The sequence below is a fragment of the Mustela lutreola genome, chromosome 14 (genome assembly GCF_030435805.1).
Source record: "Mustela lutreola isolate mMusLut2 chromosome 14, mMusLut2.pri, whole genome shotgun sequence".
In the NCBI taxonomy this organism is placed as follows: Eukaryota; Metazoa; Chordata; class Mammalia; order Carnivora; family Mustelidae; genus Mustela; species Mustela lutreola.
The window spans coordinates 74727271-74745337 of NC_081303.1; the positions used below are offsets into that span (position 1 = coordinate 74727271).

Consider the following 18067-nt stretch of genomic DNA (forward strand, 5'->3'; position numbering starts at 1 on the left):
GATCAGGGCTGCTGCTCCCACCCCTAGGGCCCCACTACCTCTCAGCTTCTTCAAAGGGCCTCCCTCTTGGTGCGTTGGGAGACCACGAATCTGAGCTTCCCCTGAGGGCTGGCAGGCAAGCTAAGGGTTAATGACACCTCATTAGTATTTAATTGGAGGAAGGAAGCTGGCCTGGCACCAGACAGGTGGGCAGGCATCGCTGGGCTCCAGCACCCTGCCAGGCATGTGGGTGATTTGGCCCTGGAGACCCTCAACCCCGCCCGGGGCACCGCCCCCCACCATTGCTTTGCCAATTTCATCTCTAGACAGTACAGGCCAGCCCTCCCCATCTGTCAACAACATCCGGAGGGAGAGGCAGACCTCTCCTTTCTGCTTCAGCAGGGCTGCGCCCCCTCCCACTGGAGGAGACACGGGGGGCTAGAAGAGGGGTGGGGTCAGGAATGGGGAAAGGAGAGAGAAATTACGGAGCTGCTAAAGGATACAGTCGGATACAGACAAGCGACAGGGCTGGGGATGTGGAGATGTCTGCTCAATTTGACCTTAAATGAAGAGAATGCAAATGAGATGCAGACGATATGCAGAAGACCAGGAGGATGTCAGAATTAGCATTCCGCTTGGCACCCAGGACCCCAAGGCTGTTGCCAGGACTCCTCCCCTAACCTTCCTGGGGTAAGCGGCACTGACCACTACTTGGAGTGAGAAAAGGACCTCGAGAATGACAAGAGCTTGGTTGGGCTAGGGCTGCGGGGACCTGGGAAACTGAGCTCCACCCCAGCTTCCCCACCCCCAACCCAACCTGCGCCCCCGCCCCCAGATGCCACTGGAGCTTCAAGCAGGACCACTCTCCTCTCCAGGTTACTGGGGTGGCACCCTTCCTTCGGGTTGCTATGGGGACCCCTCCCCACCTCCAGGCCTGAACCAATGGGCATCACCAATTATGACCTCATGCCCCAGGCGGGGGACTCACCTGGCTGTTTGGAAGCCTGAGCGGCCCAGTCTAAGTGCGTCACTGCTGGGAATCCCCCCCCCCCCCAGGACCCCAGCTGCGGTAGCCTGCTGAGAGCAGGCCGAGCTGGAGCTCACGATTTGATGAATGAATGAATAAGCAAAGGAAAGAAAGAGAAGAAAAGAGGGAGGGGTCACATAGAAAGACCAAAACTTCAGGGTTTAGCTTCTAGGAAAAGGGTGATTTGCAACCCTGCAAAGTGTGGGGCAGGACCTGGGTCACCCGCACTGTCTGCCAGGCTCTTGGGACGACGAGACAGAGTGAGGCAAAGATGACCAGTTTTCGCATCTGCTGGGGAGAGACTAGGGCGGGCCCAGCGAATTGAGAGCCCCACCCTGGGCCGTCTAGCGCCGCTGAGTTTAGGGGAGATCGGTGCCGCCCCAAAACTCATAGGCCTGCCCAGCCTCCTGGAACCGCGCCCCGGAACGCGCCTGGAGGCCTTCTCATGGGGTCAGGCCCAGTCGCGGAGGGCCGCCCGGCACCTTCCTCCTGCCTCGGCCCCGGGGAGCAGACCTGGCCCTCTACAAGGCGCGCCCCGGGGTTGGCCGGGCTGAATGCGCAGGGCCAGGCATGAGAAAAGGGCGGGCTGGCGGGTCGCCAAAGTCCAGCTGCCCAGGCGTCCGCGTAGACACCTGCCGGGAGCGGGCGGCCGGCGAGGGCCCCTCCGCGGGCCCGCCCCCTCCTGCTCCGCACACTGGGCGCGACGACCGGCTGGGGGGCCGAGGGAAGTGTGGGGCCGCTGGCCGCGGGGTGACACCTGCACGGTCCTCAGTGGAGGGCGGGGGCTAGTCGCCCGTCGCCCCCGCGCGCCCCGCCGACGGCTGGGGGAGGGGAAGCCTGCAGGGCCCCGTTTCCGCGGCGACAGACTGACGCCCCCTCCTCCTGCATGGCAGGAGACACGCGACTCGAACCCAGGCCCTGAAGCCGGGCCGGAGCTCCTCCTCCAGCACCGACGCCCCCGCCCGTGCGCTAAGCAGCGCGGGGGGCAGGGGCGATGCCGAGGGCGCGGACGAGCCCAGCCGCAGGCACGTGCACCTCCAGACGTGGCGTTCCCGGGACGCGGCCTCGAGTGGGGGGAGGGGGCGACGGGCGTCTGCCCCGCCCGCGGCGCCGCCCTCCAGCCCTCCCGCGAGCGGGGTCGGAGCGGGGTGTGAAGGGCTGGGGGAGGGGCCCGCGATGCCCGGAGTTCCGGCGTCTGTCAGTCTCCCGCCCACCCCCCCCGCCGGGCGCCCCCCGCCCCGGCCCGCCCCCCCGCGTGTTCACACGCCGCCTCTCGCTGCCGCAGCCCGGCCGAGCTAATCACAACATCCACCTATCGATCGCTGGCCCGCTGCCAGGCGGCCGGCTCGGTGCCAGGGGAGGCTGCGGGGCACCGGGGCGGGCGGAGCCCAGCTGCGGGGGAAGGGGCACCCCCTCGCCCTGGCTCCACCCAAGACACCGTTCGGAAAGAGGGCTCCGGTTGGGCTTGGGGTTGGGGGGATCAGAGGCTCGCGGCCCGAGGTGGGAGAGAGTGTGCGGCTGGGAGCAAAGGGGGCCTCCCTTCTCGGCCCCACCCCCTCCTCCTTATAAAAGCGGAGAACAAAGAAGCCGCTGGGGAAGGAAGCTTTGATCTGACCCCACCTTCCCAGTTCTAGGCCAGGCACGGCCCAGACTGCCCTTGGGGAGGGGGAGGGATGCCCAGCTCAGGGACCCGGGCATTCTGAAACTCAGGTGCCCTCTCTCTAAAAGCCTCAGCTTTTGCCCCAGCGCCCGGCTTGGTGCTACCAGACTTGGGCCGTGCCCCAGGTGGGTGGGCTGTCAGGAGCCTGTGCCCCCTTGGTGGCACAGGAAGCCGGCTCAGGAGGTGGGAGAGGGTCCAAGCGCCACAGATGCTGCTGGCACCCACCTCACAGTGCCCAGAGGGGCACCCCCGGCGGCCTGGAGTGGACGGCCTGCGCGCAGCTGGCACGGAGGGCGGGCCAAGTGAAGCCAGAGCAGAGGCCACAGGGAGTCCTGGTGTCAAGGAAGGACCCAGAGGGTGGGGCACGGGGACAGCAACCGAAAGTCAGGTGGTTTATTGAGGGCTTGGTCCAGACACTTATAAAAATACAAACTGGCATGATATTCAACCTCATAGCAAGTCCGTCTTCACAGAAGACAAATGAGTGACCACCTGGGGAGGGAGAACGCTGCCCGAGGGAAGAGGCCCCCAGGGCGCCGGGCACAGGCGACAGGCGACAGGCGGCAGGCCGCGACCTCCTCCTTGCCCTGATCTGGCAATCCACCCGTCCCCAGGTCTTCGGTTTTGGCCCCAAAAGACTCAAGGATTCAGCCCCACCAAATCCCGGTCTTTCTGGGGGGGGCAGGATGAGAACATCAAAGCAGCTGACGGCCCGCGTTTGTCCTGCTTGGGGCTCCAGGGCGCCAGGGGCCGTGTGCAGCACCCCCTTGGCAAGTCTTCAGCCTGTGGGAAGGGGCCAGCCCCTGGAAGGGTCACCGCAGACCCTCCGACCTCCCCATCACTCTTCCATTGGTCTGTCTGGTGGGATGCTCCAGCGGCAGGGGTGTAGCAGGACGGGTCTGCTTGGCTCAGAAAACTCGCAAGAGACGCAGAATCGGAAGCAGCAACAGCAGCAAGAGACAGAGGGGGCTGAGAGCATCTCCTCCTTGCCACCCTGAGGTGCCGCTCTCTCCGGGGCTGCCGACAGGGTGGGCGGACTCCGACTCTGTGAGGGAGGGGCAGCGCTGAGGGACCCCCGCCTCAGCAGCCCCTTCGGGCCCTGCCCTGGACTCTTCACACGCGGCCCGGTTCGGCAGAGGCCTTGAAGGATACCGCGCTGGAGATGCCCTTTTCTTGGCCCAGCATACAGGGCTGGAATGGAAGCTCCCAGAAAGATACAGGGGGAGCAGAAGCCATAGCTAAAGGCCCCTCCTGGACCCCTCAGGGTCTGATGCTCCGAGTCTCTCCCCGAGGCCTCCCTCACTCCAAGGGCCCCACACCCGCCAGAAGGGCTGCTCCCTGCACCCCAAGCCACTTACTGCTCTCCCGGCAGCAGACGGACACCTGGAGCCTCAAGCACTTGCCAGAACTGTCCGGAGCCGGAACCGCTGGGTGGTGGGGGGTCGAGAGGAAGAAGTCAGCACCGGCTGGTTTCCTCGCCGCAGACCCCTCCGGACCCTTCCGACTCCTCTTCTCTGCTTCCCTGGAAAGCCTCCCCTTCCTTCCGGGCCACACCCTGGTGCCAGGCCTCAGCCGGGCCCCACATCGTGTCCCCGGGCTCCTCTTGCTTTCTCCTCCTCTCTGCACACTCTCCTAGATGGCCCCTACTCAGGATTACACTTGGGTCCCCCCATCTTCCCTCCCAGGCCCCTCTTTTCCCCCCACCTCAGGTTCTCCACCTGGACCTGTGGCAGGGGTAGGACGCCACCTTCCTCCCCCGCCGCCCCCCAGACAGCCGGGGAGCCCCCCTCACTCACAGATGTAATAGTAGGTTTCTCCGGGCAGGAACTCGAAGCCAAGGGAGAAGGGTGTAAAGCGCTGAATCTTCTCAGAGAACCGAACAGGGCCAAAGGGAGCGAAGGGGAGGGCGCACTCCCAGCGCTTGAAGGCGCCCGGGCCCTGGGCCTGGCAGGCCTCATAGCCTGCGCGGTCCACCATGTATAAAGCAAAGGTCTCGGGGCCGTCAGGGGGCCCTGGCCCCTCGTAGTGCGGGCAGAAGATGTCTAGGTAATCGTTGAGGTCCAGCTCCACCACGGCGTCTCCTCCAAGAAGCCTGCGGGCGGAAGGCCAGCGTGGGCCGAAGGCACGTGGTACCGCTCACGGGGGCCGGGAGGGTCCCAGGGGCCAGGGCTGGCCTCTCCCCCAGCCACTGGGGAGGGAGCAGCTCGGCAAGGCCGGAGTCTCTCGGCCTGACAGCTCCGAAGAGACAGAGTCAGGAAACAGGTGGGAGAGGGGAAGGGGGCCGAACTGACCACAGGGGCCATGACCGTGCGGCTCAAGTCCGAGCCGGCCACTCTGCGCGCCTAAGCGCAGGCTGGAGCTGTGACCCTTGCACCAGCCCCGGGCCCGATGCAGGGCCTGGCCCAGCCCCGTGGACTCGGTGAGTATCAGGTGTGTGGCTGCTGGGAAGACGCTGGGGCACAGAGGTGAGGGGTACAAATCTGGGCCCGCAGCACAGTTACGGCCGCAGAGATGGCCGCCAGCAACAGAATCTGCGTCAGACAAGCCGAGAGAGGAAGACTGCCTTCTGGATCTCAGTGCGACACCGAGAAGGCCACGGTAGAAGGAAGGAAGGGGGGTAGGGAGTAGATGGGGGGAGGCCCCTCCAGATATCAGCTCACCTTTGGCCCACTCAGGACTCCCTTCACTACCTCTTGGGAGCTGCCTGTGGGGGCCGGGACAGGAGAGAGGGGCAGGCTGTCGGACAGCACTCTACACCAGATGAAAGGCCTCTAACTGTCCGTCATTGGGTGGTCTAAGGACCAGCTGCGTCTGGGGGCTAGTCAGAAATGCTGATTCCTGGGCCCAGCTGGGATCGACCGAACCCAGGCGGAGCCTCGCTGTGATTTGCTGCACAGCATCTTCCACGCCTGGGCAAGTGTCCTGCTCGCAGGCTCAACAGATATCTGCAGACTGGATGGCCGAGCCAGAAACCTCAGGGTTGGGGGCTAGGAAGCTGCATTTCTAACAAGTTCTCCGAGTGATTCAGAGGCACTGGTCTGGAACAGAGAGAGGGCTTTGGAACTAGGAGGACAATAGCTCTTATCACGTGGTGCCGGCGTCCCAAGGACCTGTCCTGATACCCGCCCTCCCCGGGGGGTCTCTGGGCTCCCAGAGGCCTGAGCAGAGGTCTCATCTGTCTGTAGCCAGGATCCTAGCACACGTCCTGCGTAACAACTGTTGGGGAGTGAACAAATGAACAGAGTCACAGATTGTCTCAAGTAGAAAATCAGAAAGGCAAACAGATGGAGAAAGCAGACAGACAGGGAGAACTGGGGAGGAAAATGAAAACAGTCAAAAAATACTGAGGTTCAAAGGCTGGGGAGAAAGAGAATAATTTGTATCTGCACAGCCTGCACTCCTTTCGCACACGTGACCTCGCTCAGCCCGCCTGATTTCCCAGGGTGCCAGGTGTTATTAGCCCATTTTACAGATGAGATAACTGAGGTTAGGGAGTCAAACGACTTGCCCGAAGGTGATTCCGCTGGAAGGGCAGGGCCGAGACTGGACAGAAATAGAAGGGCCCAGAATGACGGAGATCAACGCAGAGATAGCGAACGAGCGCAGGAGGCCAAGGCAGCAGGAGAGCAAACCTCGCTCTTTCGCCGGAGCGAAGCCCCCTCCCTCGCTCTCCAGAACGCCCGCCCCAGCTCGGGCCGGAGGTGGGGGGGTCACAGCCGCCGGGAAGGGAGAAGCGAGGGGGCGGGGCTCGGAGCGCCGGCCTGGGGGCCCCCCGGCACCCGGCTCCGAGATCCCACCGCCCGCCTCCGGAGCTGGGGTCCTCCGCCCGCCCCCCAACACGTGCGGGCGGGGGGAGCCCCGGGCGCGCCTCGCCCCTCCCCTCCCCCTCCCCCGCCGGCTCAAACAAAGGAGCCCCGGCGCGCGGCCGGGCGCAGGCGGCGCCGCGCACAGAGCGAGAGTGGGGCGCGCGCCCGGCGCGGGAGCGCGCAGGCCCGGGCGGCCGTCCCCGGGTTCGGCCCGACTACCTGGGGTTACTGGAGTTCCAGTAGACGGCGTGGCGGAGGCCGGAGCCCCCTCGCAGCGGGGAGCTGAGGAGCGCGGCCCAGAGGACAGTCCGCAGCAGGGGCAGCAGCCGCATCGCCCCCGGGGTCCGCTCTGGTCTGGTCCGGCCGGTCCCGGCCCGCTTCGCTGCCGCGGCGAGAAAGGTACAAAGTGGAGGTGGGGGGGTGGGGGGGTGCGGAACTGGGGGTGGGGCGCCGGGACTCGCAGGCCACGCCCCCGGTAACTTTCCACCAATGGGGGCGCGCCCCCGCCTCTCCACTCGGAGCCGACTCCTGTTAACCCTCTGTGCGCCGAGGCGCTCGTCAGGCTCGCCACGCTCTCCCCGGGGCTGCCCCGCGTCGCGAGGGGGCGGCACGGGCGGCGCAGTCCACTGTCTGGGAGTCCGTCTCGGGGGAGGTCGCGTCTTGCGCGTCCGCGCTAGTACCGGGCAGGCAGGAGGCCTTATTACTTGAGACTGGAAGATTGAAACCGGGGCACACCGCCTTCGGCCAGAAAGAGGAAGAGGTGCGGCGCGGCGAGGGTCCGCGGAGCCCGTCCCGCGCCACCTTAGCTTATCGCCCCTTTTGCCCACCCAGGGATAGCGCGAGTGGAAGGGACAGATCGCCTCCAGGGATCCCCCCACCCCTTACGGAGCCTCAGTGGTGAGCTCGTGCCCACCTGGGGGCCGGCGCCTGCCCCTTTCCGCCCCGCACCTTCTCTCCGGGTTGGGGGCCCACGCGGCCCCATTCCCGAAGTCGAAGTGATGAAGTGTTTACGGCCGGTACAAAGCACCTTTGTTCCCAAGCCCTCAGGTGGGGCAGGGGAGGGGGCGGAGGCAGGTGCACGGCCTTGGGATCGTGGGAGCCGCCGCCCCGCTCCGCCCCGGCTCCGGGGCTCCGTGAACACCAGCCGGATCCACTTTCCCAGCCACCGGCCAGAGGGTGGGGACGGCGCGTCCGGCAGCTGGGCCGGCTGGGGGGAGGGGGGCGCCGCCTCTGGGGGCCGCGCACAAGGGGGCGAGGACTTGGCGACCGGGGGGTGGCACGGGGTTTGACAGCGCCCTGGGGTACTGGGTTGCGCAGTCGTCCCGGACCGGGCAGAAACCGGCCGCGAGCGTCCCGCGCACACACGCGCGGACGCGGCCTGGGACCCTCGCCCGAGGCGGCAGCGCCTCCTGGCGGCCACACCTGGAACCGCAGTGGGGCGACGCGGCCGGCCCGGAGTGGACAAAGTCCAAGCGCGCTCCCCAGACGTCGCGTTTATTGCACCCGAACAGGGACAGGCTGTGCGCGCCTCCGACGGCTCCGTCCGGCGCCCGCTCCCTCCCGCCCCAGCTCCAGCTGCGCGCGCGGGTCCTGAGCGTGCTGCCCCGCGGCGCGTGGGGGTGCCCAGGGTCTTCAGGTGCCTGCTCCGCCGTGTCCAGCCTCTGGCTCCTTCCGTCACCGTGGGGGACTCCAGGGGCCAGTTTGCCTCTCGAAGTCCTAAGTCCGGGTGGCGGGCAACCTCAGCAGAGGTCAGAGGTAGAGCGAGGACGCTGCTGGGGGCGGCGGCGCCGGCCTGGGGTGCGGGAAATGGAGAAAAAGTTCAGAGGTCCCCTTTCCCCAGACCGCCGGTGCTGTGCAGGCGTCCCCCGCACCCATCCTCGCCTACCTGGACGGTACCACTAGGGGCGGGACTCCAGCTCCTGGGCCGGGCAGGTCACCCGAAGGGCGCTGGCCCTGGGGGTTGGCAGGCAGTGGCTTCCTCGGGGGTGGGGGCTTGGCAGGCCCCTGAGAGTGAGAGAGAACACGCGATCTGGCTTGGGAGGGGGTGTCGTGTTGCCCACCCCTGTTGCTGGGGAGCACCAGTCTGTGGGGCTGGCCCCAGAGGTCTCCTTTGTTCCGAACCAACTTGTCACCTTTAACGGACACCAGGGTACGGGCCCTCAGGTTCAGAGGGGGCATCTCACCATCTCACTTTTAGCAGCACAGCCCTGGGAGGGGGAGAGGCTGCGCCCTTCTCGCCCCACACTGTTACCTTCTGGCGCCTCACCGCTGGGTCAGCGGGCAGAGGGCGGGTGGGGGGATTGGGCCGGTCAGCCAGCTCAGCCTGGACAGAGAGAGGGGCAGCGCTGTGGGAGCACAGCCGGGGGCACAGGGGCGTGCAGTGGTTTTCTCCGGGGGGTTCAGTTCAACATGCAAAGTCAGCCGGGGGCAAGCGAGGATGGGGACATGCGCAGCGCAGGAAGGCGGGGGGGGGGGGGGGGGGGGGTGTGTGGTCACAGTGGCCCCTGGCCGGCTGCAGTCCTGCCACTGACCAGCAGGTGGTGGTAGAAACCAAGGCAGGAGGCTCACACTTTGCTGCCGCAGGGCGGGGCTCAGAGTGTCAGGAGGCCGAGGGGCACCCCAGCCCCGACCGAAGAGCGCCACCGGCAGGGAACAGGGGTGAGGACTGCAACGGGGCACCAAGCCTCCCACCGCCACTGGGCCAGGGCGGGGCCTGGTCTGGATTTACCTGGAGTCTCTTGGGCACAGGGTCAGGAGGCAGCGGCCTGGAAGGGGGTGCCGGGAAGCCAAGAACACTAGGCTGCCGAGAGAGCGGGCGGGGCGGACAGGCGGGACGGGGTGGGGGGCGGCGGGAGCACAGAGACAGGTGCGGGCAGAGAGCAGTTAGTGCGGGGAGCGGCAGCCGGGGCGGGGCCGGGGCGGGGCTGTGTGCACCAGCGGTTACTCAGTTGCAGGCACAGAGAAGGGGTGACGAGTGGTGGGGGGAGCATGCGGGTCACCTGCGCCCGCACCCCCGTCATCAGCTCCAGGGGCTCAGGGGGCACTCGCTGGCCCTGCCACACGTGCTGACCGAGGCCTCATCGGGTCGTGGCCCCTTGAGGCCGTTTCTGGGCACCGCCCCCGTGGTCCTCCAAGGTCCCCTTCTGGGAGCACCAGGAACCCACCTCTCATGGCCACCAGCATGGCCACAGCTCAAAAAGCTCAGCAGCCCCTCCTCTGGGTGACTGTCCCTCCCCGCTAACGCTGCTGGGCCTGCGAGGGAAGGCTGGCTCTGGCTCCACTGACGGACTCTCGGGCAAGAGGAGCCTTTCTCTGAGTCTATGGCCTTCCATACCCCCACCCCAGGGCCCACGCTGGGTGCCTGGGGAGGTGGGGCCGCTCTCCTCTGGCGTCCATACTTACCTTGGTCCCTGGCATCAGCAGGACCCTCTGCGGGGGCTCTGGGCATTCGGGGGGACCAGACTGGGCTGCCCTGAACACAGAGAAAGGCGAGGAGGGAGAGGGCCCAGATTCAGACCAGCTCTCCCTCCCCACGTGGCCCTTGAGTGCGGCTGACCCTTGGCAGGCCTGGGCAGAGCGGTTTGAGGGTAGCTGAGGCCCAGTCAGAAGTTGGGGAGGCAGCTCATGAGCCTGGGGGAGTGCCCCATCTACTCGACACAGGGCTGCTGGGCAGACGTGGACCCGGCCTCCCGCTGCCCTCCGGGTGGGCCTGGGTGCGAGGTGAGGGGTAACGGGGCCCACAGGGGGAGCGAGGTGTGCACACCAGGGGTCAGGGCCCGGCGCCAGGCGCTGCGGAGGGCCTGGGGTCAGGGAGGCCGATACCTGTACTGGCAGGTGGGCCCTTTGAGCTGACACAGCCGCTGTCGCAGGCGGGCGCGGTGCCGGTAGCTGGCCCCCAGCAGCGTCAGGACCGCCAACAGCAGGAGGCTGAGAGGCAGCCCCGTGGTCAGGGCGCTGGTTGCTGCGGGGCGAGGGCCGGTGTGAGCGCGGGCCGGGCGAAGAAGGGGTGGGGGGAACGGAGGTGGGGCGCTCAGAGGACCGGAAGGGGTCAGAGAAGGGGCGCCGGTGAAGGGTAAGCCACGTTGCCCTCCTCGAGGCCCGGCCCGCCGCCCCCCGCTACCTCTGATGCGGTTGGCACAGTCCGGGGGAGCCCAGCCCTCCTCACAGTGGCAGTGTCCTCTGCTGCCACAGACCTGGGGGGCAGAGGTTGAGCAATGAGGGACCCTACGTGCTGGGGCCGTGTTTCCCTGTCCCTAGCCTTTCAGGGTCTCTTCTCTGTCTGAGGTGGGAAGGTATGCCGGCTGATGGGGCCAGACAGGGAGCCTGTGGCCTTGCTCGAGGACATGACCTCGAACCCACCGCCAGCACCTTCACCGGGCACGGGGCTAGACCCTCTCACACTCATCTACCGGACCCCAGGATGCCCCACTGGGTGGCCGAGGGAACTGAGCTCAGAGGGGTTAGTAACGGGCCTCAGGTTGCACAGCTGGGAGGAAGCAGGACAGATTAGGGGTATGTGTGCCAAGCCTGGCACCGTCTGCCCCCTTCCGTGCCTGTCGTGCCCGCTCACCCCGTGTCCGTGGCATTTGCCTCGACATTCCTGGGTTCGCAGGACATCCACAGGCTGGCATTGGCCATCCATGCACACCTGCCCAAGGATGCAGTGGGAAAGCCAAGGTCAGAACCTCTGCCAGCCCTGAGAGGCCACACCTACTCTTACAGATCGAGACAGTGAGGCTTGCGGCAGGACAGGCCGCCGCACGGTCGGCAGCACGCGTCTGACCCCCGAGAGTCCGTGCCTCCCCCACAGGCGGACCCCGGGGTCTGGGCACGGCTCGTATAGACCCTCCCCTCTGGTCGTGCCCAACGGGACCGCTCACCAGGCCAGGCCCGCAGGCGGTGCCCGGCAGACTCAGGAGGGGCTGGGCCACGTCGTCACCCAGGTCCAGGTGGACCCAGCGGCAGTTCACACTCGGCTGGGTCCCGCTGGCTTCCAGCACCTCCCAGCGCAGATCCCGAGCGGTGCCCAGCAGAGGCCGGGCCTGCCCCCCCTGGCACTGGAGCTGCCCGCAGACGGCGTCTCTGAGGTAGGGCAGAGGGTACCGGGTCAGGCCAAGGCTCCCCCGCCCCCAGAGGGGAACCCAGCTGCCTCACTTACTTTGGGGCGCAGGACACGTAGCTGCCATTAGCGCTGCGCCCACAGCTCCCGAAGGCGTCCCCCCGAGTATTGGCAGCAAGGAGGCAAGGCGGCGGGGCGGGCTGGGCCCCGGGGCCCCAGAGAGCCTGGCACTGCTGGGTATAGGAGGCACAACGGCCCTGCACACACACAGCCTCGCCCCCTGCACACGGCTCGCCGTCTCCCAGGCTGGCATCGGGAGGGCACTGGGCACTGTCTCCCGCGCAGAACTCTGGTAAGTCACAGTCCCCTCTGGTAGGGCGGCACTGCCAGCCAGCCGGGCGCAGCTGCGGGGGCGAGGGAGTGTGCGTGTGGCCGCCAGTGAGTCCCACCAGGCCCCCGGGAGCCGGGACCCCCTTTCCACCCTGACCCCGGACAGGTGGGCTGTGGGTGGAGGGCGGGTCCCGTCTGTGCCTACCTGGCAGTTGTGACAGCAGAGCCCATCGGATGCACACTGTGCCCCCGGCCTCAGCTGGCAGGTGAAGTGGTCACAGCAGGGGTCACTGCAGTCCTGAGGGTGTCGGAACCACGGTCAGAGCAGACCGGGCGAGAGCCCACCCCTGCCCTCGGAGGACACACATGAGCTGCAGCTGGAGGCTGACACTGCTGTCCCCGTGGAGAGGGGACGGCGGGGCAGCGAGCCAGGGCGAGGGCTCAGGCTTTGGGGGAGGCGCTCACATCCGGGAAGCCACAGTCACACTGCTCGCCGGGCTCCACGAGCTTGTTCCCGCAGATGGTGGCCAGAGAGGGCAGGCCGGGCAGCCGTTCAAGGAGGCAGCTGCCCATCCCTTCCAGAAGGGCTTTCTCCAGGGCCTGACGGCTGCAGTTGCTGAAGTTCAGGCCTGGCAGGAAGCTGGGGAGGGTGGCAAGAAAGGTGGGGGCTGCAGGGTGGCCTCAGGCCCTGACCCTCCCCTGCCCCGCCCCCACTGCTGCAGGGACTCACTCTGTGGAGGCCTCCATGATGCAGCTCTTGGCAGGGGCCGGCCCTGGGCAGGGGCAGCTGCTCCCCGGCAAGTCGTGGTCCAGGCCCAGGCTGTGGCCCAACTCGTGCGCTATAGAGGAGGCGACCCCCAGGACGCTGGTGGAATGGTCCTGGCATTGGGGAGGGGATACCCCAGGTCCAGCAGCAGCCTGAGTGCTCCTGTTCTCTCCTCCTCTGACCTCCGGGCCCTCAGCACTGCCTCCTTCCTCAACTGTTGGCCATGGGAGGGGGCCACAGGGGGGGTGCCACGGGAGGGGGGCCACCACAGCAGTGGCCACATCATCCAGCCCTGCTCCCATACCCCCAGCTCTGGGGTTGGCCACTCTGTAGGGGCTTCGGTGACTCCGCGGCCCTCTAACTGGGTGGCCCTGACTTGGAAGTAGGGGGGAGACCTGAGAGCGCTCACCATGCTCACCCCCCCCGAGAAGGCAGGAGAACAGATGGAGTTCTGAATGGCCATGCCCACCGTGGGCCCGGAGAATGAAGCAGCACTGTGGGGTCATGAGGTCAGAGGTCAAGCCCAAGGCCAGGGGGCCGGAGCCTCAGGGCCTCAGACGGGAGTGGGGTGTGACACCAGCCAGGGCAGGGCCCGCGGGGGCTTACGTCACCAGCTGGGCACTGTCGTGGGGCAGGCGAGGGAGCAGGTCCCTCCCGCGCCATCGGAGGAACCTGTGTAGCGTGAGCCCCGGGTCCCGGCTTATCTCCACCAGGTCGCGCTGGGTCCAGGCCTCCAGGCCCACGAGCGCCACCCGCACGTTCAGGGGCCGGAAGAACTGAAAGACCCGGGGCTCAGGAGAGGGGCTCCGACGGCCAGAGGGCCCCAGGGTGCAGCCTCGCCCAGCACTCACGGTGTCCAGGAGGAGGGTCACTTTCAGCATGCGGTCCAGCAGGTGCTGGGGGTCTGGGTACCTCTGGACCTGGGGGCCAGAGACGTGAGCAGGAAAAGCCGCAGCAGGTGGCGGAGGGGTGGGGAGGGCGTGCCGGGGGGCCCCCTGCTCACCTCCGAATGATCGGCCACGATCACCAGCTCGATGGTCTTGGTCTCTGTCAGCACGTCCCGCCTCCGCTGTGGGCAAGAAGGGGGGGCAGCGGGCTCACCGCGGCTCTCGGCCAGCAGCCCAGAGGGCCCGCTCCCACCCTGGGCGGCCGAACGGAGGAGAGCAAGGAGCCCATTTCACGGATGCACCACAGGGCGCCTGCGGACCCATGAGGAGGCCACGCAGCTGGGAGCAGAGCCTTGCTTTCCTGGCTCCACATTCAGTGCCTTTTCCAAATTAAAAAGAAAATAATAGGGACGCCTGGGGGGCTCAGTTGGTTAAGCGGCTGCCTTCGGCTCAGGTCATGATCCCAGCGTCCTGGGATCGAGTCCCACATCGGGCTCCTTGCTCAGCAGGGAGCCTGCTTCTCCCTCTGCCTCTGCCTGCCACTCTGTCTGCCTGTGCTCGCTCTCTCCCCCTCTCTCTCTCTGATAAATAAATAACATCTTTAAAAAAAAAAAAAGAAAAGAAAAGAAGAGAGGCGCCTGGCTAACTTAGTGGAACCTGGGACTCTTGGTCTCGGGGTCATGAGTTCGAGCCCCACAGTGGCTGTAGAGATTAAAAAATAAAAAAATAAGTCACAGGCGATGCCGTCCTGCATGCGTCAGGCCCCAGGCCCGGTTCCAAGCACTGTGCGCAGGACAGATAATTCAGCTAACCCTAACCCTAACCCTGAGAGGTGAGTCGTTTTATTATCCCTGGGTGGTGGTTGGTTTTTTTTATGAGATTTTATTTATTGGAGACAGAGACAGAGAGCAAGAGAGCACAAGCAGGGGAAGGGACAGAGGGAGAGGGAGAAGCAGGCTCCCCGCCAGGGCTCGATCCCAGGACCTTCAGATCAGGACCTGAGCCAAAGGCGACACTTCGCTGACTGAACCCCCCAGGTGCTCCTGTTGTCTCCGTTTTATAAATCAGGAGATCGGATTCATATTGCTCGATGGCTGGTAACTGTATTGTCTGTGGCCGAGTGAGAGTCCCTGCCTTGGGGATCTCAAGACTGGGGGAGGGAGTTTGGGGCAGGGACCGGCATGTGAATGTCGGCTCTATCACTCATAGTGGAATGACCCTGGGCAAGTCACTAACCTCTCCAGGCTTGTTTTCTCCCTCCAACAGAGCCACGGATCTAGCCCATACCTCCCAGCATTGCTGGGAAGAGGAAAGGATTATGTTCACACAAGGGTGTGGATTGTGGCTGCCTAGGAGGTCCTGGAAACACAGGGCTCTGAGGCTCTGGGGCCTGGTCCCCGGGAGCCCAGCAGATTATCCTCACCCGCTGAGCGTGGCTGTGGCTTTGTCCCCAGGGCCGCTCCGGGGGGACCTGCATGGGCGCGGGCGCTCGCCGGCTCAGGGCACAAGTGTGGCCTGGCAGGAAGAGGTCTTGGATCCGGGAGATATTCGGGGGTGCCCGAAGGTCCCCAGGCTCCAGGTCTAGGGTGTAGCTTCTCTCCGGGGACAGCATCACCAAACCCCTGGGAAGACCCAACAAGTCAGAAGGCTTCCCAACTGCCAGCCTCGCGCACCTCACTGCCCCCACCCCCACAGGATGTGCCCTCAGTACCTGAGCCCAGAGCAGGTGCAGACAGAGACCCAGGAGCCCGCATGGCCCCTCACGGCCCCCTGGTAGCAGCAGTTTCCCTACAGCAGAGAGACAGCGGTGCTGAAGGCCAAGAGGTTGGCCTGTTGGTGACGACAGGCTGTCCTCTAGGGATGGCACCCTTGGGGGGCCCCTGCCTTCCTCCTGCAGGCCACAAACAGGGCACAGGACTCACCAGACTGTGGCCCACACCAACCACACGGGTGCCATCAGGCTGGTACCACGTCAGGCTCGGGCGGCCTGGGACTAGCTCTCTGGGAAGAGAAAGCAGGGCGGTGACTGTCGCCTTCCTGTGGGCATGGCAACAGCCTGAGGCCTGGACGTGGTATAGCAGTGGAGGGGTTCCCCCAGAGTCAGCAGAGTGTTGTGGTTGGGTCCCAAATTGCCCGGCTATTGCGTTCTAATCTGGTTTTGACCACATCTGAGCTGTGTGACCTTGGGCAAACTACTTAGCCTCTCTGGGCCTTAGCGTCTGCATATATAATGTGAGGACAGTACTGAACGGTGCCTGCCCCGCGGGCTGTCACGAGGGTGGGTCATGAGTACAGTACTGGTGCTGTACGGCCGGCTATGCTACTCGCATCGGTAACGTCATGCATGCCACGTGTTTACCTGTCCCGTAGGAGTTCCAGAACGTGCTTCTCCCCATCCAGTTCCAGCGGGATCTGCAAGGCCTCAGGCAGCTGGGTCTGTGGGCCATACAGGGCCAGTCACCTCCCGGCCCTGCCCCAAACTCCAATTCTCTCTACCCAGAAGCCTTTAGGTCCTTCGGAGAGCACCAACTATTAGATCATGGGTGGGGGTGGGGGCGTCCCGAGGGAGGGGCCAGGAAGCCCTGCCCGGCTTGGGGCATTGTTCTGGGGGGTTGTGTGGGGAGGTCAAGGAAGGTATCTGAGCCGCCCCTTCTCGGCTTCCTGCCCAGAGAGGAAGCATCATGGAAGACCCGGCATGGGCCCCAGCCCTTCCTCTGACTCAGCTCTGGAATTGGGGAAGGGGGGTGTTTGGTGAGGCCCTGACCTTCTCGGAGCCGCCCCCCCCCCGACTCCCCTGGGGAGAAAACGGACAGAATGAGACCAAGAAGGCCAGCCTGGCCTTGGGACGTCCCCACGGAGACCGGTGGCTGGGTGGGGGCAGAGGCTGGCAGATGTGGCGGCAGATGTGGAGGGCATGGGTGAAGCCAGGTGCTGGTGTGCGGCAGGAGGGCGGCCTGCCCCGGGATGGCCCCGGTCCTCAGCCGCACTTTGCTCTGTGGGGTGACGGGGGTGTACGTCTTCATTCGAGGGGAGAGGGAGGCTCACCTCTGCAAGGCTGAGTGTGGGGGTGTCTGGAGGGATCCGGGGCTCCAAGGGTCTGCCCAGGGCTCTCTCTGGCCTTGCCTGCTGCTTCTCAATGTCACCTGCAGGGCCCCCAGGACACCCCGAGGGGATGCTGAGAGAGACCACACTAGTGCTGGGCACAGCTGGTGCCCCCTGGGCATCCAGGCCCTTCTCTGCTTGAAGGACTCCTGCATTGCATGCTGGGACTTACAGGAGAATTCTGAAGGGAAGGGTCTTCGCTTCGGCTCCCAGCTTTCATCCCAGCACCCCACCTTGCACAGCCTGCCTGCTGCCGCTCCCTGGCCCCCCCAGACCAATCTCAGGTTCTGGGGGAGCCCCCTTTCCTAGTCCCTCCCAATCCCCCCCTAGGAACGCCCCCACTCAGGCCTGGGCAAAGCCTGTGGCCCAGTGCCCACTTGCCCTCCCCTGTCCTCACGGCCCAGCTGCCGGGAACGCCCATTTCTGGGTGCGCAGTGCGAACACCCCTCCCTAACCCCCCCCCCCCACGGTCAGGCACACCCGCTCACCACAGCCCAGCCTCCTCCCCAGCACCCCCGTCCCCACAATGGCTCTCTCTCTCCTCCGGCCAGCCCACCGCGCCTGCCCTCCCAGCCCCTGGCCCGAGACCGCGGCGGGAAGTGAAAGTCCCGAGAAGGAGTTGGTGTCAGCCTCTTTCCCGGCCAAGTCTCCCCTCCCCTGGCTCCTCCCGCGCTCCCGCCCGCTCGCTCCGCCGGGTTTCTGGTGGCATCAGCATCCGAGTGAGGGGTGCGTTGGCTGCTCAGGCCCAGGGATGGGCGTCCAGGAAGAATCCTCTCCCCGACTCGGCGCTCTGGCGGGTGCAATGGCCCGCTAGGCCCCAGAGGAGCGAAGACGTCAGTCCTGGGGAGCCACGACCCTGTCCCACCATCCCGAGGGGGCGCTGGGCCAGAGCCTTCGGTGCCGGGCACCGGAGCCTGGAAGTGTCCGCGGGGACTGAGCAGAGGATGACCGCGCAGCAGGGGGCCCGGCATCCCCCTCCTGCTCTCTCCACTCCCCCACCCAGTCGCCCAGTCGCAGGGCGCTCAGGCCCGGACAGCAGAGAGGGCGGGCCGCGCTCCGCTCCGGGGTCTCCGCCCGTCTCCAGCCGAACCCAGGGCCTCCCGACCTCCCTGCGCCTCCTCCCATTCCGTCGCCCCCGCCCACGGCGGGCCGGGCACTCACCGACATCTGGGAGCGGCCGGGAGGACAGAGGGCTGCCAGCGCTCAGGAGCCCCAGGGCCCAGAGCAGCGCCAGCCGCATGGCAGCGGCGCCCCGGGCCGGCCGAGGGCAGCAGGTGCTGGGCCGCGCGCCGAGGAGCCGCGGCCGCCGGGTCTGCCTGGCGCACCCCGCCGCGCGGCGCAGCCACCAGGCCCCGCCCCGTCCCGCCCCCGCCCCGCGGCTCCGGGCCAGGCCCCGCCCCCAGGGAGGCCGCGGCCCCGCCCCCGGAGGGCCCGGCCCCGCCCGCGGACAG

The 18067-nt window shown here is 66.4% G+C and overlaps 2 protein-coding genes across 9 annotated transcripts; both read right to left on the reverse strand.

Moving 5' to 3' along the window:
• Positions 1–3035: 3035 nt before the first annotated feature.
• EFNA4 (ephrin A4) lies at positions 3036–8081 on the reverse strand. The gene is made up of 5 exons (XM_059145189.1): positions 7421–8081; positions 6692–6854; positions 4463–4758; positions 4025–4093; positions 3036–3711 (listed from the first exon to the last, which is right to left on the reverse strand). The coding sequence occupies exons 1-5, from the start codon at positions 7452–7454 to the stop codon at positions 3575–3577; spliced, it is 699 nt and encodes a 232-aa protein (XP_059001172.1). The 5' UTR covers positions 7455–8081; the 3' UTR covers positions 3036–3574.
• On the reverse strand, positions 8081–17938 carry ADAM15 (ADAM metallopeptidase domain 15). 8 transcript variants are annotated; one of them, XM_059145156.1, is made up of 23 exons: positions 17778–17938; positions 16560–16657; positions 15874–15950; positions 15437–15515; positions 15226–15302; positions 14938–15136; positions 13631–13696; positions 13479–13547; positions 13234–13403; positions 13037–13121; positions 12592–12740; positions 12327–12501; positions 12067–12159; positions 11631–11935; positions 11353–11554; positions 11043–11120; positions 10593–10665; positions 10295–10433; positions 9875–9944; positions 9201–9272; positions 8724–8795; positions 8358–8476; positions 8081–8264 (listed from the first exon to the last, which is right to left on the reverse strand). In XM_059145156.1, the coding sequence occupies exons 1-23, from the start codon at positions 17854–17856 to the stop codon at positions 8222–8224; spliced, it is 2589 nt and encodes an 862-aa protein (XP_059001139.1). In that variant the 5' UTR covers positions 17857–17938; the 3' UTR covers positions 8081–8221. The 8 variants fall into 8 exon arrangements, with proteins under 8 accessions (XP_059001139.1, XP_059001144.1, XP_059001143.1 ...); XM_059145157.1 differs by having other exon boundaries at positions 8126–8264; positions 8656–8795; positions 15874–15926; XM_059145155.1 differs by having other exon boundaries at positions 8126–8264; positions 8656–8795.
• Between the last annotated feature and the right edge of the window lie 129 nt (positions 17939–18067).